Source organism: Anopheles maculipalpis, chromosome X (assembly GCF_943734695.1).
Source record: "Anopheles maculipalpis chromosome X, idAnoMacuDA_375_x, whole genome shotgun sequence".
NCBI lineage: Eukaryota > Metazoa > Arthropoda > Insecta > Diptera > Culicidae > Anopheles > Anopheles maculipalpis.
The window spans coordinates 17713750-17739929 of record NC_064870.1 but is presented as its reverse complement, the minus strand read 5'-3'; the positions used below and the strand labels follow the sequence as shown (position 1 = coordinate 17739929).

At 42.1% G+C, this 26180-nt stretch overlaps 1 protein-coding gene across 1 annotated transcript in view; it reads right to left on the bottom strand.

The window, feature by feature from the left end:
- LOC126564118 (uncharacterized) overlaps positions 1 to 26180 on the bottom strand; it is an 81591-nt gene that overhangs the window by 10640 nt on the left and 44771 nt on the right. The window contains exons 3-5 of the mRNA XM_050221055.1: positions 25677 to 25862; positions 19283 to 19383; positions 18074 to 18165 (exon numbers count right to left, since the gene is read on the bottom strand). Coding sequence (XP_050077012.1) covers positions 18074 to 18165; positions 19283 to 19383; positions 25677 to 25862 — 379 coding nt within the window. The remainder of the gene's footprint in view (positions 1 to 18073; positions 18166 to 19282; positions 19384 to 25676; positions 25863 to 26180) is intronic.

Below are 26180 nucleotides of genomic sequence, written 5' to 3'. Positions count from 1 at the left end.
TGGTACAACTGTGCCGTGGGTAACGTCCATTAGATGTCTGGGACTTACGATAGACTACAGAATGCTGTTCAGAGGGCATATTGAAACCATCGTAACGTATGCGGCACCAGTTTGGGACTCATGTGCGAGGACTCACCTCTGCAGACTCCAGGTCATGCTGAACAAAATTTTGCGCATGATTACTGACACAAACCGCTTCACTCGTAACACGGAAATATACGCGACAGCCGACGTGAAACCTCTAAAAGAGATATTGGGAACTCTATCAGCAAAATTTCGGGATCGTTGTAGGAATTCTCCTTTCACGCTTATCCATAGCCTCCACTCATAGCCTTATCCATAGGCAAAATAGCGTTACTTTAGATAGTATAAAATTGGGGTAGTTTAATGGGCAAGGATAATTAATTAAAACGATGGGGAAAAATCATTGTTTGTGTTTTTGAACAAATTATTCCAATTTTTCAGTCAGCGGCATACCTTAGAAAAACATCAAGACACCGCTGCAATCTTTGCTTACAATATTTGCACGACTATCTGCCCGGTACTAATCGTCACCGTAATGGAACGTACTGATCTACACTGGAGCTGTCCCACCTGTACTGCTGACCTGAATAGTGCTAGGTCCAAGCAAGCTAAGGATCTTGTGTTGCAAATTGGACCCAAAGAGGGAACACCTATGTTTGCTGAAACACTGAAATCTGCGCTTTTGGTACCATTACTAAACGAGCTCCGTACAGGCTTCGCAGCGCTTAGTTCATCTGTAAATCGGATGAGTAATCATCCTCAGGATTCTCTTACACCTTCTAGAAAGCGACGTCGAGTTTTCGATGATGTGCCTTGTTTGTCAACTGATCATATCAACACCAACAGCAATAGTAACAACAAAAGCAACTACAACATAAATAATGCTACAGCTAGAACGAAAACCTCCAGCACACTTCCGGCGGCAATAGTTGGCAATTGCTCCTCTTCGTCGACGTTAGTTGTTGCACATCATGATCCAATTATAAAACGTACTTGGATTCATCTATCTGGGCTTGATAACAGAACCACTGCTGAAAATGTTATTAAAGAGTTGGCTAGTAAATTGAACACCAACGAAGCGATCGCGTTTGCATTACTAAAAAGAGGTATGAATCCTACAATGATGCGTTTTATCTCATTCAAAGTACGGATTCCTTCATCCCTACGTGGAATAGCACTTAATCACGACACGTAACAGGAATTGCAACGCAAGTTTATATTCACTGGTCAATGCAACACAACACAACGAAATCCAATCACCCGTTCCTAGTGGTTTTGTTCCGGACACAAACTCTAACACAATCACAGTGTCATTACCACGTGAACTCAACGTGTATTATCAAAATGTACGCGGATAGAGCACAAAAATCAATTATCTACATTTGGCACTAGCAGAAGCTGAATACGATGTAATAATCATGACAGAGAGATGGCTAGATGCTGCCATTCCAACAGCCCTTTTCTCGAATAGTGGTTACCAGGTTTATTGGTGCGACAGAAACCGGTCTAACAGTGTTTTCTCACGTGGTGAAGGTATTTTGATCGCTTGCTCTTTATCACTCTGTACACAACAAATAACGGTGAATACTGATACACTACAGATGCTGGTTGTCAAAATATGTTCCTTAAACACTCACATTTTCATCGGTGCAGTATATATTCCTCCGAATCTTGCCACCACTACTCACACGTTGGATACTCTCAACGAGACAATAACAAATCTTGTGCCCGGTGTGAAGGACGATGATATGTTATTCATCATTGGTGATTTTAACCAGCCTGAAATCTTATTAAACGCTCCTCAGCCATCTGACATCGATAGTGTACTCTCCACAACGGCGCACTATGAGCCAGTGTGTCAACCTCAGGCCAACTTTATTTTTGTGGATGGGTTGGCCAGCAGTCTTTTGCTGCTCGCTTTTGCTTTTGCTTTTGCTTACAATCGCTTTTGCTACGCATCGATTGAACGTAACCTTTCGTCTAATCCACACAGTTTTTTGGAATTTTATTTAAATAAAAACATGTACCAACTCAATTCCTAATGTCGTTTCTTTTGATGGGACCGACGGTACTTCTCCTGCAGTCATCAGTAAATTATTTGCAAAAAGATTTGAGAGTCAATTTGTTAATCTGCCGCCTGTTCTGCCGCAAAAACGCAGAAAATTACCGGGGCGTGTCGTCTCCTTGTGCTATGTCGAAGGTGTTCGAGCTTATTCTCCACCACTCAATACTTGCTGCTGCAAAGCATTACTTATGCCCTGCTCAACATGTATTCGTAACAAATCGTTCTACGTCCACAAAACTAGTTGATTCGTCAGTTTCTGCAAGAGAAATCTAGACTCCGGATACCAGGTTGATGCCATCTATACTGTCCTGAAGGCGGCTCTTGATTCGATGTCTCATCCTATTCTTGAGGCAAAATTTCAGAAGCTAGGTTTTGACAATAGTATGGTCAAATGGATCAAATCCTATCTATCTGATCGATCATACAGCATTAAGCTTGGGGATAGTGTGTCACGTGCCTTCACCAGCAACTCTGGCGTTCCTCAAGGCAGCATCCTCGGCCCGCTGTTGTTCCTACTCTAACAGGTTGGCTGATAAGTCCCCGGTCTGACACATAGAATGCGCCGCTAGTATTAAATGCATATTATTTTTATATAGCACCAACCTTCAAATGATTCGTGTCAAAATTTGACGTCTGTATGTCAATTAGTTTGTGAGACAGAGCGTCTTTTGTCAAGCAACTTTTGGTTGCTTGACGAACGAAAAAAGAACGAAGAAGAAAAAAGTGTTGATCCGCCAAGACAACGCACCGTGCCACAAGTCATTGAGAACGATGGCAAAAATGCATGAATTGGGCTTCGAATTGCTTCCCCACCCACCGTATTCTCCAGATCTGGCCCCCAGCGACTTTTTCTTGTTCTCAGACCTCAAAAGGATGCTCGCAGGGAAAAAAATTGGCTGCAATGAAGAGGTGGTCGCCGAAACTGAGGCCTATTTTGAGGCAAAACCGAAGGAGTACTACCAAAATGGTATCAAAAAATTGGAAGGTCGTTATAATCGTTGTATCGCTCTTGAAGGGAACTAGGTTGAATAATAAAAACGAATTTTGACAAAAAAATGCGTTTTTCTTTGTTAGACCGGGGACTTATCAGCCAACCTGTTACATCAATAATGCTGCAATATTACGTGCTGATTTTAACATACAGATGTATGCGGATGATGTCAAGCTGTTCACCGCGATGAAAGATAGTGGAGACGTTGCTCGGTTACAACATGCGATTGATGTGTTTAGTTTATAGTGCCGTAGAAATGCATTGTCATTGTCCGTCGATAAATGTCAAGTAATGTCCTTTTCGAAATGCAGCACTATTATCCTATTTGATTACCACATTGACAATAGTTTACTTCAACGTCCTGAATGTGTTAGAGACTTAGGGACTCTTCTGGACAAGCAACTCAGCTTTAGACCTCACATGACAAAACTAATTCACCGTGGTAATCAGATGCTAGGCATTGTATTTCGTATGGTAAAGGAGTTTCCCGACCCTACTACTATTAAAACGCTCTGCTGTTTCCTAGTCCGATCTGGCTTAGAGTACGCAAGTGTTGTTTGGTGCCCCGTAGCACACATCTGGAGCCAGCGCATAGAAACAATACAACGAAAAGCTACGCGATTTGCCATTAGACTCCTCCCATGGAGACCCTACGATCGACGCCCAGACTATCCCACTCGATGTCTTCTCTTGGGACTCCAACCACTGGCAGTTCGACGTTCGAAAGCTCAGTCTATGTTTGTAGCTGGTTTGATTTTAACTTTTTTGCGCCCTCTAGGAGTCTAAGGCAGCGAGACATAATCCGGGCTGCTCGCTTCAGGACTACTTTTGGTCAATCGGACCCAGTAAACGCAATGTGTACCGTATTTAATGTAAACTTCATCATGTATGAATTTGGTATGTCTCAATCTACGTTTCGTGAGCGTCTACGTATGCGTCCAACATTATTCAATTCGTCTTATTAGGTTATATTCTGTTAGTTAATAAGACACTATTCATTAAGACACTTGTATGTCCGTTGAAATAAATAAATAAATCATAATAATAATAATAATTTAAAGGATAGAAGAACGACAGCTTTCCTAGGTAAATGTTTGAGTGTATGATTACTAATTAGATCAGTTCTAATGGATTTTTTCTATGGATGTCTTTAGGTTTAATCAATTCATGCGTGATGCTTTAGTCAATCAATTGATGATGGTTAAGAAATTGCGATAGTGTGGGGGTTTTATAACGGGCTAGTGTTGTTGAATGTTGTTTCTTTTGGATGCGTTCGATTCGAGCGATATCCGAAACAGTCGTTGAGGTCCAAATGATAGACACATATTTTAGGATCGACCTAACCATTGAGCAGTAAAGTGCTTTTAAGCATCCCGGATCAGATAATTCAGATGCTAGGCGCTGTATCAAACCTACGCACTTGTTCGCTTTTGGTATGATTATATTTAAATGATCTGAGAATGAAAGTTTGCAGTCCAACCAGACACCCAGATCCTTTACAAGTTGGACGCTGGTCAATGCCAAATCGGTTACTTTGTAATCGTGTAAAATTGGATCGCGGGATCTACTGAAACTAATCACTGTGCATTTCGAGACGGATAGGAGTAAGTTGTTTGATAGACACCACATATAAAAGTTGTCAAGACGGGATTGTAGGGACAAAAACTCAGAGTAAGAGGATATACGGGAGATCAAATTAACATCGTTAGCATAACAAAGAAACAAATCTTGAGGTAGGACCACGCGTAAATCGTTTAAAAATAAAATAAATAGACATGAACTTAACACATTTCCTTGGGGTACGCCAGAGTGACACATAAAGTACGACATAAAGGAGGGTAATAAATGTGTTTTTTTGTCGTTTTTTTACAAACTGCCAGAAGGATGAGGTAGTACGACGAAAACGTAACTGGATATTGTTTAGGTATGGGCGGCAACGCGCACGATTGTAAATACGGTAATCTGTAGCATATTTGAAAATGCGTAAGTGGTATTGTTGCGTGCGCGAAGCTAACCTCGCGGCGCTTTTCTCTAGACAGCAATTTACCCGTACTTTTGGGCGCCTAGTAACATATTACTTTGTCTTTATTGCTGACCGTTCGCGGTCAGCAATTCTACACTTCAATCTGCCGCTCGCTTGATCGCATTTTTTTATAATGTTTTTTGCGGTGGCGACATCCCCGCCCCCGTAATTCCTCGTAGAGGTGTTACAATGCAATCTCTTCTGATGTTCTGAATGGGGGGGGGGTCCATGCTTATGAGTAAAAAACCTGTACATGATATAGCTTATTGAAAGCGTTAGGCTGCAAGCGGCAATTAATAGGGCGATAATCAGGGGTATAATTAAAGGTTGTTCTACTCCTTTGTCGTGCTCTTTTTCGGTATCTGGGATAATTTTTCTTAGAGGTTTGAAATAATTCCCGTATAGCTCGTCCTTAACTACCAGTGTTGGTTGAATTTCTATTTGAGGCGTTTGAATCTTGCAATCTTGCGTTAGTAGTATTATTCCAACATTGTAGGTTGGGTGAGTGAGCGTTTCGTTACATTTTATGAAAATTTCGCTTGTATTTGTTGTAAAAAAGAGGAATTTGTTTGATTGTTTGAGTTTTACAATATTAATGACATCTGTCTTGATTTGCCTAACGTTACAGTTCTGATCGTTTTTCTCATGGAGGAATACTGACGCAACACAGTCTGGTTTTCTTTGAATGATTGTTTCTGTAGTTATGTAGTGGGTTCCGTTTAGTTTAGTTGTTTCTTTGGGATAGAGAAAATTATTCTCATTTATCGCTATAAATGTTTGAGTCGCGTCTATAGTGATGAGTTTTTTCAAATCTGGTATCGGAATTATGTTAAACATTTCGAACTGTTGTCGAAGAATAATTGAATTTTTGATCAGCAGAATTATTTCTCCGTTTTCGATTTTCTTGCCGGCTATTTGAGGCCTGTCCAAGACCGTGTGATCCTTTGATATCCTTTCATTTATTTTGCTCACTATACGCTCTTCATCACTGATGCCGAGGGGGATTGTTTCTATGGCATTATATTTGTTTATGAGTTCTTGCACTAACGTAGTCGTTAGCATTATTGTTTCTTGGAAGAACTTTGTTAAAGCATCTCTTTTGTTAATGCTAAACTTTTTCTTTAGTTCGTCCAAACCGTTATTCAGTCCGTCTAGTCTTACGTGGAGTTCGTTGGCCATTTCGTCATGTTGTTTGTTTGCTCGGGCCAATTTTTCTGACACATGTGTAATTTTCTCATCTTCGGAGGCTCTTAGGAGAGCTAGCTGCTCATCCACGCCATCTCCCCCAAATAACAAATCCTTCAAGAAACCGAAGATTCCATTGGATCGCTTCGTTCTTGATCGAACCGAATCTCTGATCAGCTGAATTGCATAACTGCATTCACGCTGGAGTGTGTCTTTTAGGGCTGTGAGGTTTGGGTCGGTGTTATTAATCGAACCGAAAGCCACGTGAAGATTTTTCTCAATTAGTAGAATCGTGTTCGTATCATTGTCTGGGTATGTCTGCGTGTGAAATTTCGTCTCCCATACACCCTTTTGTAGCAATAGTGACCCGAAGTGGTCGAAAAATATACCTGCTTCGGGAATTGGTACGATCGATAGGCCAACTGTACTGCTGAGAACGCAGAGTGCTGCAATTAGTTTGATGGCTTCCATCTTACCGCCCTTATCTTTTGTTTAGATCGTTTTGCTTGTCCTTGAGCTACAAGTTCGGCTGTTTTTCTTTTGATTAGTTCAGTATCTCGAGATCTTATTTGCCCCCAATTTGGAAAACCGTTAGCCTTTGCGCTTTTTTCTTTTACGTCCAATACTGCTAATTTTACAGTAGGTTTTGTTAATTCGTAGTCACCTACCCTTATGCGTGCGGATCGAGTTTGTCCGTCTTTACCTTGAATTATTTCACAGATTACACCTTTTTTCCACCTTCCTTTCTTTTGCTCATCAGGAAAAGTCACTATGTCCCCTACTTCAAGTGGTTTAGTAGGATTAGTCCACTTTTCCCGTATTGCGAGTTTAGGTAGATATTCATTGATCCATCGTGTCCAATACTCTTGTGTTATTGCTTGAGCCTTCTCCCAGTTGGCACGCGATGCTTTAGAAGTGTCCGAGGTGTTGGGCTCAGCTTCCCCGGAACATCCTATTAAGAAGTGCGCAGGCGTTAAGGGTTCGTCTTCTTCTATATTCAAGGGTATATGAGTCAAGGGTCTATTGTTTGTAATAAATTCTATCTCTGTTAGGACTGTTCTAAGTACTTCTTCCTTATAACTTTCTGTTTGGGGCAGCAAACTTTTGATTTCACCTACCATTCTTTCCCATGCACCACCAAAGTGTGGTGCGCTGGGAGGATTAAATATCCAGTCGATACCTTCCGAGGCGAATCTTTCTCGCAGGCGTCTTAATTCATTATCAGCGCCGACAAAGTTAGTGCCGTTATCGCTGTACAGGCAGGAAATTTTTCCTCTTCTGTGCTGCATGTTTTTGAGGCACATTATAAAGGCGTCAGTACTCATGTCCGAGGCGATTTCAATGTGAATAGCCCTAGTGGTTAAGCATGTAAAAAGCACACCCCATCTTTTTTCAACGCGTCTTCCTATGGTCACGGTGAGAGGCCCGAAGTAGTCGACGCCTGTGTGTGTGAATGGTTTTTTTCTTGCAGCTGTCCGGCATTCTGGTAGTGGTGCCATCAGCGGAGGAGCCGGTTTGGCACGTTCGTTCTTGCAATATTGACAATTGCTAACTACGTGCTTAAACGCGGTTCTTAGGTCTACTACCCAGAACCTTTGCCTTATAGCTACCATCGCTGCTTCTGATTTCTGGTGGTAATATTTTTCGTGATAATAAACTAGTATTAGTTTTGTCACGTGATGATTTTTTGGGAGGATGATCGGATATTTTGCATCGTATTGAAGGTATTGAACGTGCTCTAATCTTCCTCTTGAACGCATGATTCCTTCGTTGTCCATTGTTGGGCAAAGTCCACGTATTGGACTGTTCTGGTTTATCGGCTTTTTTAATTCGAGGTTCAGCATTTCCGCGGAGTATACTTCCCATTGTGATTTTTTTATCAGATATTGTTCGGCTTTATCCAAGGTATCCTTGCTAATTAAGGAGGAGAATGGTGTTTCACTTGGTTTGCCTCTGAGCCACTCTATATATTTCAGGCCTATTGCTAGCGATCTTTTTAGCCGTATCCAATTTGAACACCATTCAGTACTAATGACGCTCCAATCTGTTCTCTTTATAGTTTTGTGAGTCATCACGGGTTTCACTTCCTCGAAAGTGGTATGCAACTTTTGAGTTTGAGTCTGTATTTCGCGATTTTTTAAAAATCGCGGACCTGTCAACCATTTTGACTCTCCGATAACGACTTTGGTTGCTTCATCCGCGGGATTGTTCTCGGAGGCAACCCAGTTCCATTGTCCGACGTTAGTGGATTCCAAAATTTCCCCAACTCTAACAGCCACGAACTGTTTGTAATTTCGGGCGTCGGAGTTTAACCACGCTAAGACCGTTTTGGAATCAGTCCAAAAATAGTCCTTTGCAGTTTTAATTCTCAATTGTTGTTTTATAGACTCGGCGAGTCTGACTCCGAGTACTGCTCCTTGGAGCTCTAATTTTGGGATTGAGAGCGGCTTAATGGGTGCTACTCTAGTTTTAGCGGCGACTATGTTAACGTCGATACCTGTTTGATATATGGTCCTTAGATATACGACTGCTGCAAACGCTTTTTCTGAAGCGTCTGTGAAAACATGTAGCTCTCTTTTTTCAATGCCTGTGGCTTTGGAGTAGCATCTAGGAATGTTGATACTTTCGACGACCTTGATTCTACCCATCCATTGTTTCCATTGTAAATTGACGCTGGCTGGCACTTCGCTGTCCCAGTCTTGACTCGTTTTCCACAATTCTTGAAGTATAATTTTAGCCTCCATTATGTAGTTTGCAACGAGCCCGAGAGGGTCATATATGCGCATGATATATGAAAGCATTTCCCTTTTCGAGAGTTTGGGTGACGCAAATTCTTTTAATTTATATCGTAATAGATCATCGTGTTTGTCCCAGTAAAGTCCTAGGACTTTTTCAAAGTTCTTCTCCTTATTGTTGATCGGGAAGAGTGCGTTCTGTGTTGTTCTACCTTCTGGAATATTCTCCACTACTTGTTGGGAATTCGATATAATGTTCCTCATGAAAAAGTGGGCTTTATCATGAATGAGGCATACTTCATTTAAGGTTTTAATTGCGTCTTCTGGTGAGTCGAAACTGTCCAAGTAGTCATCGACGTAGTGATTATTTATTATTGCGTTTGTAGCTTTGGGGTATTTTTCCTTAAAGGTTAGTGCGTTATGATTCTTTACATATTGTGCGCATGCCGGGGAGCAAGTTGCTCCAAACGTCATTACGTTCATCACATAGACGTCTGGAGTGTCGCTTGGAGAATTCCTGAATAGGAATCTTTGCGCGCATTGATCTTCATCGCGAATCCGAACCTGATGGAACATTTCCTGTATGTCCCCTGAGCAGGCTACCGGAAATTCTCTAAAACGTATTAGGACGCCCAAGAGAGATGATGTAGCGTCTGGGCCAGCTAATAATTGTGAGTTCAATGAGATACCTTGGTTTTTTGCTGCGGCATCGAATACTAGCCTTGGCTTAGGTATCGGCTTGTTATGATTAATTACGACAAAATGTGGTATATAGTTTATTTTACCACTGGTGTCTAACAGCTCGTAGGGAGTAGCCTTTCGGGCGTACCCTTTTTCAACGTATTCTGCTATTTGCTTGCAGTACCACTCTTTTAAACCTTTATCTTCAGCCATTTTCCTTTCTTGACCTTTCAGCCTCCTCAAAGCTTGATCATAACTATTAGGAAGTGAAATGTTCGGGTCCTTCCATAGTAGGCCTATTTCATATTGGACTCCGTTGTATTTCAAAGAGTCTGCCATCAATTTAGTGGCAAGCTCGTCATTCTTTGAGCCTGATGGGTGATTATTCGCTCTTACCCCAAACTCTTCTGTAGAGAAGAACCCCTTCATGAGGTCTCTGATTGATTTTTCCTCTTCTTCCTTCGTCTCCACCACGGTAAAAAGATGGTGATTCTTTGGTTCGCTATTTTTACCAGTTTTGCCAAATACAACCCACCCCAGTCGTGTTAGATATGCTACGGGGTTATCAGGTCCACCAGTGCGACATTGCATCGCCTGAGTATAATAGGCGTGTGGTCCGAGTAGGATCGTTGGTGTGGCATAATTGTAACTTTCAATGAATGCTCCTCTTAGATACCCAAACTTCTTCTTTAGTTCAGCCGTGTTGATGCTCTGCTTCGGAAGATCTAATTCTCTTACTGAGCGCACGTTTTTGATATCTAGCAGTCTTCCATTTGTCCCTTGGATTTGAAGGGCTATGGTCACGCTTTGGTCTTCTACTTGATTATGTCTGTTTGTCCAAGCGAGTGTTAGCGGTTTTATTGGTCCCTGCGCGTTTAAACGAAGTCGGATCTCTTCAGATATTAAACTGGTAGAAGATCCCGGATCGATGAAAGCATATGTTTTTACTAAGTTATTTCCACTGTACAAGGTAACAGGGATAATTTGAAAAAGGTAGTCGGCCGAGTGCTGGTGGTAGTTCAAACGATTTTGGACAGGGGCAGAAAATCTATTATTGTGTAAGATCGTGTTATGCCTTCGGCCACATCCCGCAATCGTGCATTGTGGGGCTAGGCGGCATCTTTCTGCGGTGTGGTTCATGTATTTGCAACAATTGGTGCAAATTCTCTTTCTGGAGAGGATTCTCCACCTCTCGTCTATGGGACTGTTTATCAGCTGTCTACAAGAGGTGGTTTCGTGCGCTCTATTGCAGACTAAACAAGAATTCTCTCTGAATGGTCTGACCACAGAGTGATGAGAGTTATGGTTGCTTTGTTTATCATACTTATTTTCTGTTGTCATTAGCGCTGCCGCTAGATCCTCATACGTTTTGAGGAATTCTGAAAGGTCCTTTAATGTTTTTAATTGCCCTGGAGTTTTAATGGTATCTGTGATCCATTTGTTTTTAATATTTGAAGGTAGTTTAGCCGTTAGGTCCTTTAGGAGTCTCTGGTCGTTTAAGTATCCCTCATGTTTGTGAATGGTCATATTGTCGACCATGTTATGAAGGGCGTTTGTGAAATCAATGACTGTGGATGGCTGTTCCATTGTCACTTGTTTCACCTTAAATAGGTCCTTCAGGAGAGCCGAATATATTTGGTCAGGGTTGCCAAAAAGCTTCTCCAGACGTTTTAGGATTATGTCAACATTTTCGGGGTTTATTAATAAACCCTCGACAGCCCTAAGAGCGTCGCCCCTTAAATATTTCTGTAACCTGTTAACATTTTCAAGGTTAGAAAATTGGCCAGCTTTTGTTGTTTCAGCAAAAGTAATCTTAAATCTTGGCCAAATTTTATGGTTTCCATCAAATATGGGAAGCTCGATTAGGCTCTTTTTTGACGAATTTGTCCAGGCCTTAACCATTGAGCTTATACTCTCTGTCAGCTCTTTTATATCGTCTCGTGAGTTGCTAGTGTCTTGTGTTTCTATTGTTTGTTCGTGCTCCAACGTTTTTCTGAGCTTTTCTATTTCTTTATCCCCCTCAGCTTCCCTTTTCAGTGCCCTGTCTCTTTCGTCCTTAAACTCTCTTAAGAGTTTTTCTGCGTCCTTTAACGCTTGTCGTGTACGATCTCTTTCTAATTCTCCCTCCTTGCATTTGGGGCACTGGTAGTTTTTTTGTGAAGATTTTATCCCTAAACAAGTGATGTGAAACCATCGGTCGCACAATACACATCCTACCATCTTAGCCTTTTCGTCTGGGTCACTGCAAAGCTTGCAGTGACCGTTGGGATTATTTTTATATTCCATTTTACTCACTCAGTTTTTTATAAACTCTCTGGTCTCTGTATAGCACGTCCACCGAGGAGTCTTCCGCCTCAGCTGTTGTTCTTTCACGACGCGATGCTCGCTGGACCGTTTGTCCACGTGAATATGGTTTACTGCTTCACGATCTAGGTTGAGCCGTCCGCTCTACCACGTCCGCCCGCTGTAGGTTGAGCCGTCCGCTCTACCTCGTCCGCCAGACGCAATTGGAGCCGTCCGCTCTACCACGTCCGCCCGCTGTAGGTTGAGCCGTCCGCTCTACCTCGTCCGCCAGACGCAATTGGAGCCGCCCGCTCTACCACGTCCGCCCGCTGTAGGTTGAGCCGTCCGCTCTACCTCGTCCGCGTGATGCGAGTTGAGCCGTCCGCTCTACCTCGTCCGCGTGATGCAAGTGGAGCCGTCCGCTCTACCGACACTGCACTATTCACTTTTTTTTTTGTTTTTTATCGACACTGGTCGATACTTCACTTTTCTACCGGTTCAGGTTGAGCAGTCCGCTCAACTTTGCGCTGTTCGTGACTTGCTCACTCACTGCTTGGTTGGATTTGATTGCCGCCTATGCGGTCCTTGCATGCCGCTGTTGCGGTGTTATTATGCCGTCGTTGCGGTCTTATTGTGACGTCGTTGCGGTCTTATTTTGCCGTCTGCGGTCTTACTTTGCCGCTTGTGCGGTCTTATTGTGCCGTCGTTGCGGTCTTATTTTGCCGTCTTTGCGCTCTTACTTTGCCGCTTGTGCGGTCTTTTGAACTGATACCGAACTTTTACCGGAACACTCACGAACTGTTAGGCTGAACTTCATGCAGCGGTCGCACTTTCACGGTTACACGTTGCACTTGTCGGGCCGTTCGTTTATACTTCAAATCGCGTAGAAGTTGGTTCTCGAACTGCGGTCGCCCTATTCACGGTTATTTGTCGCACTTTTCGCGCGGTCCGTAGATTCACTTATCGCGTAGATTTCGGTTGGCAGAACTTAGCGTTGCGTTTGCACTTTCACGGTTTACGCGTTACACTTTGTCGGGCCGTCCGAGGTGAGTCACTTCACCAAACTGGCGTAGAACTTAGGCCAAGGAAACGAGTCAAAGGGAGAGTTTGATGTTCCTCTCTGGAGCCACCATTTGTTGCGTGCGCGAAGCTAACCTCGCGGCGCTTTTCTCTAGACAGGCGCAGGTCACGCCGACTAGAGAGCAATAAGTTTTGACTCGTTTCGTTTGGGTTGAAAAATGCCTCCCTTTATTTCATAGCGTATTCGTTTTATACCTAATTATTGCTGACCGATCGTGGTCAGCAGTTTTACATATGAATTTCTTATTTCCTATTGTCGCGCCTACCTTTCGTCGCATTTGTCTATCTCTAAATACTGCTCACCAAATCGAAGGCAGCAATTTACCCGTACTTTTGGGCGCCTAGTAACATATTACTTTGTCTTTATTGCTGACCGTTCGCGGTCAGCAATTCTACACTTCAATCTGCCGCTCGCTTGATCGCATTTTTTTATAATGTTTTTTGCGGTGGCGACAGGTATTGTGAACAAGTACGGCGATAGGTGCGATGCGCGCCCTTAGAGTCTGCTCTAAGAGAATACAATGTTCTGTCAGCCCAAATGGTTTTGGAAGGGGGTTTTAGGTAGTTGCAACAAAAAGAAAGGAGGAAGTTTCAATATTGTTGAATGCAGACATTGACTCATTGATTCAGGAATCTCCGTTGTCGAGGAAAGACCAATCCGCTCTAGTTAAGATGTCAATGAACTTGGGGTGGTCAAATTTCCGGAAGTTAAAGCGGCGTGATCAAGACGTCAGTTATGTAGCTGTCGTAGATGAGGCAGACGGAAGAGTTAATGATAACTCTAAAGCTGGATGATAGCGATCTAGAATCAGGAGTGCAATCGCATATGAGCAGCACCGTGGTTACAAGAGTATTGGATGATCCGGATCAACATATGCAAGCGGATATGGCTGTTTTTGAACGAGCAAAATGGAAGAATGATTTTTACACACAACGTGGTGTGAGAAATCAAGTAACCAGTCGATCAAGTGTCGTGTCGGTGTGGTCGGTAGCATGATCCAAATCAGTGTCCAGGGAAAACTTAGAATTGCTATACGTGTGGTAAAACTGGACACATATCATCGCGTTGTAAAAGTAATCGAAAGGGTATGAGAACGTTCCAGGAATAACAAACGGAAGAAGAGGATGAGAACGATAATAATACAGGTACAGTGTCATTACAAAATGTAAATTAAATTGGAAAAGAAAATTTACCACTTAAAGCATCTTTATCTTGTGACGGTGTACAACTAGAATTTGAGATCGACTACGGAGCCTGTACCAGTGTAATACCGGAAGAATTTTTTTGCAAAAAAAAAACGTGTTTTAAATAAAACCAACGTAACATATGTGACGGCGACAGGACAAATAATATAGCCATTAGGGAAGCTTAATATTGAAAAGCAAACACAAGACGGAAAGCAAGGGATATTAAGAATTACAGTGCTTCCAGCCCAAAGAAAAGTGAATTGCCTATTGGGAAGAGACGTGTTAGATTGGATATTTCCCACGTGGCGAAGCGTGTTTAAAATCAACAAGTTAGAACCAATTCGCGAAAGTGATATATTTACAGAGATACCAGAGAAATTTCCAAATATTGTAAATAATAGTGAAAAAAGCATGATGACAGGGTTCGTAGCCAACTTAATCCTTCAACAAGATGCAACATCAATTTTCCATAAAGCTTACACCGTACTGTATTCTTAATCGATGAGGGGGAATATGATTTAAATCAACTAGTGCAAGACGGAATATTAATTCCAAAATAAATGTCACAATGGGTAAGTCCAGCTGTTATAGTAAAAAAGAAAAATGGTAGAGTGCGAGTATGTCTTGATGGCAGGATAACCGTAAACAGAATGTTATCCTTAGGGCGGCCCGGAAGTGTAGGCAACAGCGGCGCCGGTCTTGAAACGGCAGGACCGAGGTTCAAATCCCATCCGCGGACCGTCCCTCGTAGTGAGGACTGGCTTACCAACTACGTGGTATCGGCAGTCTAGTAAGCCATGTCGAAGGCCGGCATAACCTTAGAGGTCGTTAAGCCAAGAAGACGAAGAAGAAGATTATCCACAACACACTACCCGTTACCACATGTGGAAGATATAAGTAGCCAAAATAGCTAAGTGGAAATGTTTTTGCAAATTAGATTTGACAAAAGCATATTTACAAGGACCATTGTCTAAAGCCTTTCAAGAAATATTAACTATAAATACTCACACGGGGTTATATCGGTACATACGCATGCCTTTTGGCATCAGTTCGGCACCAGCAATTTTTCAGGGAATTATAGACCAAATTCTATTAGGCACACCCGGTATGGCTTACATAGACGATGTATTAGTGGGTGGAGCGACTACAGACGAATGTGAACGAATCCTTTTCCTGGTATTAGAAAGGCTAAACAAGCACATGGTAAAGCGACTACAACACATCGACTACTTTTGAACAGTTTTTGAAAGTGAGAGGAATAAAGGTATCAAAAACTTCCCCATACCACCCTCAGTCGAATGCGTTAGCTGAAAGAAGTTAGCGGTCAGAACAGTGAAGGAAGTTATAAAAAATTCATGATTGATGAAAATGTTAAGCATCTATCATTAACAAGAAAAATCAACAGATTCTTAACAAAATATAGAAATACACCTTGCACGGTCACCAAGGTTACTCCGGCGTCGTGCTGTTATGTGTTATGTGCCTACAACTGTTGTGAACTCAATGAAAACAAGAAAGGGAACGACAATGATGAGAGAATCAATACAATATAATAATTCAGATGTTAATTCAAAACTATATAAAACCCCATGTATACAAAATTCGGTACAATTTAAGGAAGGAGAAAAGGGCCTTTATAGAAATTATTTTAAAGAATTATTTAGATGGATTCCGCTTATCATTTATAAAAAAACTGAGTAAATTACACTATCTGTTTAACGTCAACGGTAATGTTAAAATGGTATACGTCAACCAGTTTAAAAAATACCTAAATAAGGACCCAATTATATGTGCCGAATATAAGGCTACTGTATACGAAGAACAAAGTGAAACCTCAGATAAGATAAAATCGGAATTAAACTTTAGTAGAAAGCGAGCAAGAAGCGAATCCAACTGACCTCCCATTCGAAGATTGGAGAGATTAAAGATGCAACCACGAAAGAAGTACCCCAAATACTACGCGCGAACTACGTGTATCGTCCTACGGATCGGAGCAATAAAGGCCACGAGTATGAACACAACACATCTTTGAGTGTGGCTATGGGGTTAGTCAAGTCCGAATGGTAGTTGGGGGTCATTGATCGCATTTTGATTGTAAGTGGTTTTTTTTCGGAATTTAAAACAGCCCAAACAATGCCTGAAGCATTGCTCATTGGAGTTTAAGGCGGTGAGCTGGTCCTCGGTGTTGTCGGTGCAAGAAAGATGGAACATGGAATAGCATAACCCTTGGCATTCAATAGTGCTGGCTGTTGATTCAATCGCACAAGCACAGTAACAGCAGAGGGAAGCCATTACGTATATGATCGTTTGAACCGGTGTAACAGTTTTGCAATTACAAACGATCGTAATTGCAACACTAATAACCGACTACAGATGATAAAAAATTGTCAAGTCACCAGTACAGCAGGATGAACACCGAAAAATGTACAATCGGAGCGCAGGTACTTTAGACTGGCACGGGCACTGGTTATTCGTAGAGCTCCACAGAGAACGATCTACTTCAAGCGATGGCTAAATGGCTGAATGTAGTGGTAAAATGGCTGAAGGTAGTGGTTATACTACATGGTGTGCTAGCAACAGTTCGTAATGTGGAGATCCAGGATTTGTAAAAAATGTATCCAGGATTTGTGTCGCGCGCCAATCGTACCGCGAATTAAGCCGTTATAATCGAACGCGTGCCGAAGCGTCAACCGAACCGAATGCGTAGTGTACCACAAGTATTGTGCACTACGGCATAACATGTGCGAGCTATCGCTTACAGATACATGAAAGGAGCACAGTGGGAGAAGTGAGGGACACACACGCGTCATATGCAGTGACAACGAAACTGAGAGACAAGGGAACACAAAGTTTGGTTCATTACAGATTTTTAGCCAGGGATACAAATAGGTTGGATGAACAGGCTGCAGTGTACAAAAAAAAAAATTCTAATAACATAGTTGGTCATAGCACATATGACAGAAACATACAATTTGCAAAAAAAAATCACAAGGGAAAAATAAGTGTTATTAGTGGATACTTTAGTTCAAGAGTACGTATGGACAGATTTAAAAATAACATAATCAAACTACTAAATCATGGACCAATACAAAAATGCATAATAACAGGGGATTTCAATTGCCATCATAAGACCTGGGGCAACCAAGTTAATGACAGCAAAAGAAATGTTGTAATTAACAAAATTGAGGACACAGTTCTGTTTATTGCATAACAAAGAATTAACAATTCCCTCGGACAAAAATAAAAGAAATACGACAATAGTGTCATATCGGAAGACATAATCGATAAGTGCACCAGAACTGTCATGGATCAACATATAGCACCAACGAATCAATGAAAAAAGAAGAATAAGAACTCTGTAATGTGTAACTGTAGTTGTGCAGAGGAGCCATTTGATGATTTTTATATATTATTAAGCATGACGGCGAGTCGCCGTATTGTTAGCCATTTGCTGATGAAAAGATATTTTTTGTACTTTTCGATAAATTCGGTATTTCGGTAAAATTCGATAAAACGTCGTCATTTGGAAGAGTTTTCTTTGTGCGCACAATGTGGAAGTCATAACAGAATTTATTCCAAAATAAATCAAAATAACAAATCTCATCCGGATCTTGAATCAAATTAAATCAAATATAAGGTAAAATTTCATCTGGACCATTCCCCCATAGTAAGGACTAACTTACGAGCTACATGGTATCAGTAAAACTAGTAAGCCATTGGATGACCCACGTGACCTCCGAGGTCGTTAAGCCAAGAAGAAATTAAAATGTCTTTGTTTTGCTCAGAACATATTATCTTAAATTTACTTAACTACTTACCAAGTTGCTTAGAACCGGTAGCATCTTTGAGAATGATGTCAGTACCATCTTCACGCCGCCAGGTGACAATCGGTTCCGGATAACCTTTTGCTCTAAATAGTATGACACAAAATAATGTAAAATAACTTAATGAGCAAGTTGTATACAGCTCAAATACCTCTATTATTGTATTGGTAGTACTATGATAGTACTCATGAACTATGATTTAAAATAGATAGATGCCATATAAGGCTTTGATGATAGTTGTACAAGCAATAAGTCGAGGAGTCATTAGACACATACATATATACAGGAACGGTCTGGTGGTATAGGCGGCAGCGGCGCCGGTCTTCAAACGGCAGGACCGGGGTTCAAATCCCATCCGCGGACCGTCCCTCGTAGTGAGGACTGACTAACCAACTACTTGGTATCGGGAGTCTAGTAAGCCATTTCGATGGCCGGCATGACCGCAGAGGTCGTTAAGCCAAGAAGAAGAAGTAAAACCCTACGTCATTACAAAAGAGATATAAGTATTTTTTGTGCAAGTAGAACTAGTGGAAAATGCTCTGGTAATCTATTTTATAAATAAACAGTCATTACATACGGTATTGACAATATGGTGCAAGTCATCATACTTAAAAAAATTAAAAAAAACTAAAACTAGTCAAAACACCGCACAGTTCCAAAAGGATGAATTCATTTTGTTTCAAACCAATGAAGCCATAGCCTTTAACAAAACAACAATACTGAACACGATACAAGGTGCGTTCAACATTCTAAAAACTAGTTTAGCCCGTTTCAATTTTTCTGTTGCAATACATAAATTAGTGCTACTGGAGGTTTATTTTCATATATTTTTTATGGTAAATGAAACAAATCCCACAAACAGATTGTCCTCATAATAATTTGCTCATAATTTGTGCCTGAATGCAGAAACTACGGGAGAAATAAGATGGTGAACCTGTTACAATTTTATAATAAAAAAATCAAAAGTTAAGATATCACATCTGCTCTGATTTACAATCTGTTTTTATATTGTTTTTAAGGACCATGCTTCAAATGCACCCCCTCCACCTTAAAGTACCTATTCAAAATAGACTGGTAAGTTTTTCAGAAAACGTTATTTTTATCTTGACGTTGAGCTCATGAATAAATCGCACTAATTTTCACCTTCATTACTTCATTTCCAATCTCTAAAAATAAATAGTCGATTACTCTAAATTTTTTTACCTGCATGTGAGTTTCACTGAACTTCCTTCTGGAACAATAACATCTGATGAGGTATCTTCTGAGATGAAGTCTGGTGGAATAACTACATCTAGATATCCAATCTATTGCAGGTTTCATATTGTCGCCATTATCGAAGAATTGCCATCCATTACGTTTCGTTGTTGTGCGTAGAAATATGAGGAAGTTGTATTTTGATAATAGAAGAAAATATATTATTTTATTATTTATTTATTTATTTATTCATTCACAGTCTGCCTACAGCTTCCGTAGCGAGAGGACCTGTCTTGCTTGAAAGCGGCTCTACGGATCATTTTCATACGGCAGAAAGAGGTTATTGGTCTCGAGTGCGAATGCGTAGTCAACGCGATTACCCGTAACGCACCTATCGGTGTCTCCGTCTTTCTCCGAAATTCGTGCGGAGATTGTCCCGTTATCCCCATCGATCGAGTTGCGATCGATGTGTGTTCCTATTGTGTATGTGTGTTGTGAGTGTGTGTATCTGCTGATCATTGCGATAAGCAAGCGTATCGACGCAACGCTATCGCTTCGATCGGCGCGTGTTCTACAACGTAGTTTGTGTTTGAGTGGGTGTGTGTTTATTTGAGCATCGTGTGAAACGGTAAATGTTACCCTTTTTTATCCGCTCCGTTGTCTCCGGCCCTACCATGGTGGTAGAGCAAGATGCTTCCAACTCTGATCGGGAGAATGATCTCTCCAAGGAAGTGAAAAGAGAGCCAGGGCGTCCCAAGGCCGGCAAAAAAAAATTGCCTTGGACAAAACGCCTTCGACATCGAAAGTCACGTGTAGTAGTGTCATTTTGGCTAAGAGTGCTCAGGTGACAAAAAGTGCCGCGCTGGCCCATCTGGTAGAAACCAACGAACCGCTATCGGAACACCGAGCGCGTGGGTACCCGTGGTCGTGGGAGGGTAAGCCAATAGTTCATTTCATCGCGGCATCGTTGTTCAAAAAGTACCCCGGCGTTGCCGATGTATTTCGGATGCCCCCAAACAACATCAGGGTCACCGCAAAGGACCGGGCTCAAGCCAACGTCAATGCGGCTGACCCAGAATATACGGAGCACTACCGGATTTATATTCCCGGTAGTCTGGTTGAGGTTTCCGGCGTAATCGAGGATTTCGATTACCCTGAGGAGGAAGTGGTGCAATTGGGCTTTGGGGTTTTTCAAACCCCAAACTCACCCAAGATTAAAGTGCTTGAAGTAAAAAAGCTTTTCAAGCTTGATGCTTCATGCAAGCCAGAAAAAAAATATCCAGACGTCCTCAATCCGGGTTACGTTTGAGGGTACGGTACTCCCGCAGGCCCTCATTCTAGAAGGCCTCCGGATACCCATTGACTGGCCGTACATACCAAGGGTGGCAACCTGTACTAAGTGCAGTCAGATTGATCACGCTGAACCGTTTTGCACTTGCAAAATATCGCATGCAACCGAGGAGTGCAAAGCTCCCTCCCGTAAATGTTCGCATTGCCGGGACGAGTGCCACGAAGTAGCCTAGAGCCCCGTGTACCGAAAACTTCAAAAGGAGCAGACGAAAACAGTATCCGAGAGGGCACGTGGAACGTACAGCGATGCTCTAAAGGGAGCAAACGCAATGAACCCTTTTGCTATTCTGGGTACAGATGCAAATGGAAAGTCCAGCCCCACTGCACTCTAAAATGTGCCATTGAGATCGATGAAGAGAGTACCTAATAAAAAGGTACAAAGGAAAGCCCTAAGGACAAAAACTAAATCCTTGGCACAACAGCGTCTCGCCAAAGCTAAAGCTTTCACCCCAGTCCAGAAACGAAATGCTGTAAATCCCATTCCCGCCCCCCAAACTGTCAGGAAGGAGCCCAAGAAGAAGCGATCTCCCCGGACCGAAGCCTCTCTAGAAAGCATGTCTTTTCCAACCGAACCCCGTCCCTTTCCTAGATCCTACAGTTCCTCCTATTGACCTTCAACCTTCTGTAACATTTGCACATGATCGCTACTTGGGGGATAAACACAGTGGCAGTGACTGGCTCAATCGCCATGCTTAGGTATGATGGTCCGTCTGGACGACTAATGCCTCCAAGAGCTACCATCCTACAGTGGAACTGTAGGAGTTTGCTTGGTAAGCTAGACTCATTCAAAGCATAAGTAGGCGAGCACAAATGCAATGTGTTCGCCCTCGGTGAAACTTGGCTATCGGATGACATTAAACTTACCTTCCCGGGATTTAATATAATTCGTGAAGATCGCATTACAAGGGGTTGGGGAGTATTAATTGGTGTTCGAAAGAGTAACGCTTTCAACAGAATACCTAACCCTAGGCAAAAAATTATCGAAAATGTCGCAGTCAAGGCAAAAATTGGCGATCTTCACGTGACAATTGCATCCATTTATATCCCCCCGATAGCCTACAATGAAAAAGAAAAAATTGAAATGTTCAAAGAGGATCTTGGAAATTTAGCAGCGGTCTTGCCTGGACCACTTTTGATCCTGGGCAGACAGATTTGGGGTTTCAATCCTCAACTCAGGAGAGGCAACTAGGATATACACACCGAAGAGTAGGGCGAGTGCACTGGAGCTGTCTCTATGTCCATTAGCGAAGGCCCTGGATTTTAGTTGAAGGTGATCCAGGATCCTATAGGCAGTGACCACTTGCCGATAGAAATTTCCTACATCAAGGGAGGATGTCCAGAAGGTGGAATCCCCGTTAAATGTGACTTCGCGAGGAACATCGACTGGACGAAAGAAGGTGAAATAGTAGCCGATTCGCTTACTCTTGACTTGGAAGATTGGTCTCCAGTCCAGAAGTACGAAAAACTTGTTTCAGTTATAAACATGTGCGCTCTTGAGGCCCAAACAAGGCGCTCCCACCAAGCAAGGACATTTAAAAAATCACCCACTCCTTGATGGGACAAGGATTGCCAAGCGGCTTTAAACAAGAAGCGGGAGGCGTTTAAAACATTCCGGGACACGGGCTCAAGGTCTTTATATGAAAAATATAAAGGATTGGAGAGATCGTGTAAAAATCTTTTGAAGGCGAAGAAAAAGGGCTATTGGCGTAGATACGTCAATAACCTAGACCCTTCCGCGCCACTTAATTCGCTTTGGAGGATGGCTAGAAGGATGCGAAACAGCAACTACATCAACGAGAGCGAAAGCTTTTCTGGCGAGTGGCTAAATAAATTGGCCAACAAGCTTTGCCTCGATTTCGTTCCTGCGCAGAACTTTCATCAAAATACGCCTGGCAGTGACCCTATCATGGACTCACCGTTTACTATGGTTGAGCTATCGCTTGCTCTCCTTTCAAGCAAAAATTCTTCCCCAGGCCTGGATCAGATCAACAGCATACTGCTGCAAAATCTTCCCGACATGGCCAAAAAACGTCTGTTAAGAATCTTCAACGATATGTTGGAGTTCACCAACGTCCCGCAAAAATGGAGGGAAGTGAAAGTTGTCACTATTTTGAAGCCTGGCAAACCGCCATCAAAACACGATTCATATCGGCCAATATCATTACTTTCGTGTCTGAGGAAACTCCTTGAAAGGATGATTCTTTTACGGTTAGAAGAATGGTTGGAAAAAAATAACCTTCTATCAGATTTCCAGTTTGGTTTTCGTAAAGCCAGGGGTACTAATGACTGCTTAGCGCTTTTGGTGACCGGAATAGAGCTTGCCCGTGCACGCAAGCAGAACATGGGGTCTATCGTCCTGGATATAAAGGGGCATTTGACTCAGTTTCTCCATACAAGCTGAGTCAAAAGTTAGAAAATGCGGGCCTGGGACTAAAGTTGAATAACTTATTATTCAACCTTTTGTCGGAAAAAGTTATGAATTTCAACAATGGTCACGAGCAGCTAAAACGAACCAGCTTCCATGGACTAGTACAAGGGTCCTGCTTGAGCCCCCTGTTGTATAACTTTTATGTTAGTCAGATAGACTCTTGTCTAGCGCCAAACTGCAGTCTTAGACAATTGGCAGACGACGGCGTTATATCTTTTGCAAGCAGAGACGCCGATGAAATACAACTGGCTTTACAAACCACTCTGGATAATCTTTGCGAGTGGTCTGAAAACCTTGGAATCAAGTTCTCTGCTACGAAAACTGAGATGGTAATCTTTTCTCATTTTAGCAACACGGGAAAAACAGGCAGAAAAGACTATATGATCCGAAAATTGATGTCTTTCTGTATGGTGAAAAGATATCAACTACCGACAATTTTCGATACCTTGGTGTATGGTTTAATTCAAGGCTAAACTGGAGTACACACTTCACTCATCTGGTGCAAAAATGCAGTAAAAGAATCAACTTTCTAAGGACAATCACAGGATTCTGGTGGGGCGCACATCCATCAGACGTCCTGAGATTGTATAAGACAACGGTACTATCCGCAATCCGCAATCCGCAACCGAATCAACTTTCTAAGGACAATCACAGAATTCTGGTGGGGCGCACATCCATCAGATGTCCTGAGAATGTATAAGACAACGGTACTATCCGTATTGGAATATGGAAGCATATGCTTCCATTGGGCATCCAATACGTTGATACTCAAGCTTGAAAGACTACAGTACCGCTGTCTTAGACTCGCACTAGGGAGCATGAAATCTACACACAACATGTCCCTAGAAGTGATGACCGGAGTGATGCCGCTCAAACTGCGCTTTGAAATGCTGTCGCTTCGCCTTCTAGTCCGTTGTTCAGTATCAAATCCCTTGATAACAGAAAATTTTGAAGCGCTTCTAGAGACAGGTTCTAAGAGCAAAATCTTAAAGATCTACGAAAATTTTGTTGCCCTACAAGTGCATGCTAGCGCTCCACAGGCATTAATCGTGCTGCCCTTCTTGAGAACTACAGTTCCATTTTAATAACAGATTCCTTATTGCACGAGGAAATTAAGACCATACCTAATGATCTTCGCCCGAGGGTAGTTCCGGGTATTTTCATGAATAAGTATGGTCATTTAGACCGAATAAGCCAGTACTACACTGATGGATCATCCTCTAAGGAGGGCACTGGCTTCGGTGTTTTTAGCGAGTACACCTAACCTTTTTTCAATTTGAGGCAGCCATGTAGTGTTTACACCGCAGAACTAGCCGCAATCTTGTACGCACTATCGATGATAGCAGCGAGACCTTCGGACCAGAACTTCATCTTCACTGATAGCCTTAGTGCTATTGAAGCTCTGAGATCTCCGAAGGCTGTTAAGAATCAGGACTTCCTCACCATGAAAATCATTGAACTGCTTGGCTCAATGTTCGATAAGGCGTTTAGGATCTCGCTAATTCGGGTCCCTTCTCATTGTGGAATTGCCGGCAATGAGAAGGCTGACTCACTGGCCAAAACAGGCGTCCAACAAGGCGCTTTTTACGACCGACCTATCTCGGCCCAGGAGTTCCTTCGTTTCGCACATCAACTGTTCCTGTCTCGCTGGCAGAGCATGTGGGAGGCGGATGAACTCGGGTGTTTTCTCTTCTCGATCTCTCCCCAGGTGTCCCTGCGGCCTTGGTTTGATCGGCTCTCTGTAGGCCGGACATTCATACGAATGATGTATAACTCTAGCTCAGACAAAAGTATGTGGCTGCGGTGACGTATTCCACGATGTGGATCAGCTTCTGTGGTCCTGCGTGAAATTTGAAACTGCAAGACCCTCCTTGTTGAGCGCAGTCGAGCATATCGGCAGACGACCGGGTACTGAAATTAGAGAAGTGTTGGCCACCAGTGACCTCCCCCACATGAGGATCATTTACCGATTCGCCAGAGATAACGGTCTTGTCCTGTGATTCCACATCCCTAGTATCCTTTCAATCCTTATTCGTATTCCCCAATTCCTTTTTTGTTAAATGTTGTGTTGTCTACGTTTTAAATGTTTTTTTTTTTTTTTTTTTTTTTTTTGTAGTGCCACGGGTGATCCGATGACTGGGCAACAGCACTCGAGGGTGATTCCAACACTGCCGTAAAAGGGAGGCAGGCGTTGTTGATAGTACAGTGTTCTCCACTCCAGTCCAGCTTTGACACATTGAGTTTGACAACGTTGGCGTCGGGTTCGTTTATTTGTTATTTTCAATATTTGTTTGTTGCAGTGCACAATAGCCGGAATTCAGATGTAGCCAACCACCATCAAAACAATAGCCACAACAATAGAACAGGACCATCAAAACGCACATCGTCCACGAATACATCATCGTCATCATCATCATCATCATCACCATCACCACAACCATAACCGAGTATGCCCGGGATAAGGCAAAGAATAAGGAGCTCTCAAATCACTCAAGCAAACAGTACGTTTCCAGCGATGAAATAGAATACTGATGATGCATCATTGAATCATAAAAAATATACCTAAAAAAATGTACTACGTTCAGGAAACAAACAGGGCTGGGAACATTTCTTTAATTTCCTTACCTGACTCTTCATTGGATCTGTATTTAGTTGGCACATGTATCCCCCTCGATCCTCTTCGGTAACTGATTTGATGTGCAGGTTCCAAGTATTTTGGTCAGCGTGTGAAACCGTAACCCTCGAGTTGTGCGTAATGACGTGTTCGTGTATTGCCTGAATAGCTTTAGTGTCTGCTTTCAACCAACCAACCTACAAACATTGTAAAATGCATGAGTTATTCAGTTGCTCGCGTTATTTAATCTACTGAACATGTGTAATGGAAACTGAAATGAGTATTAGGTATTTTAATGTCAAAATTATCATAGAATGGTAATGAAAAGATAAAAAATATAATAAAATAATAATATTTATTTATTTATTTAAAATTGATTATGACGGTCCAGTGCCGTATTGTCAACACCAAAAAAAATTTTTTTTTTTATTGATAAGGCATTTCCCCCTTATTCTTTGCCTTATCCCGGGCATACTCGGTTGTAAATAAAATAATAATAATTGTAATAATAATTA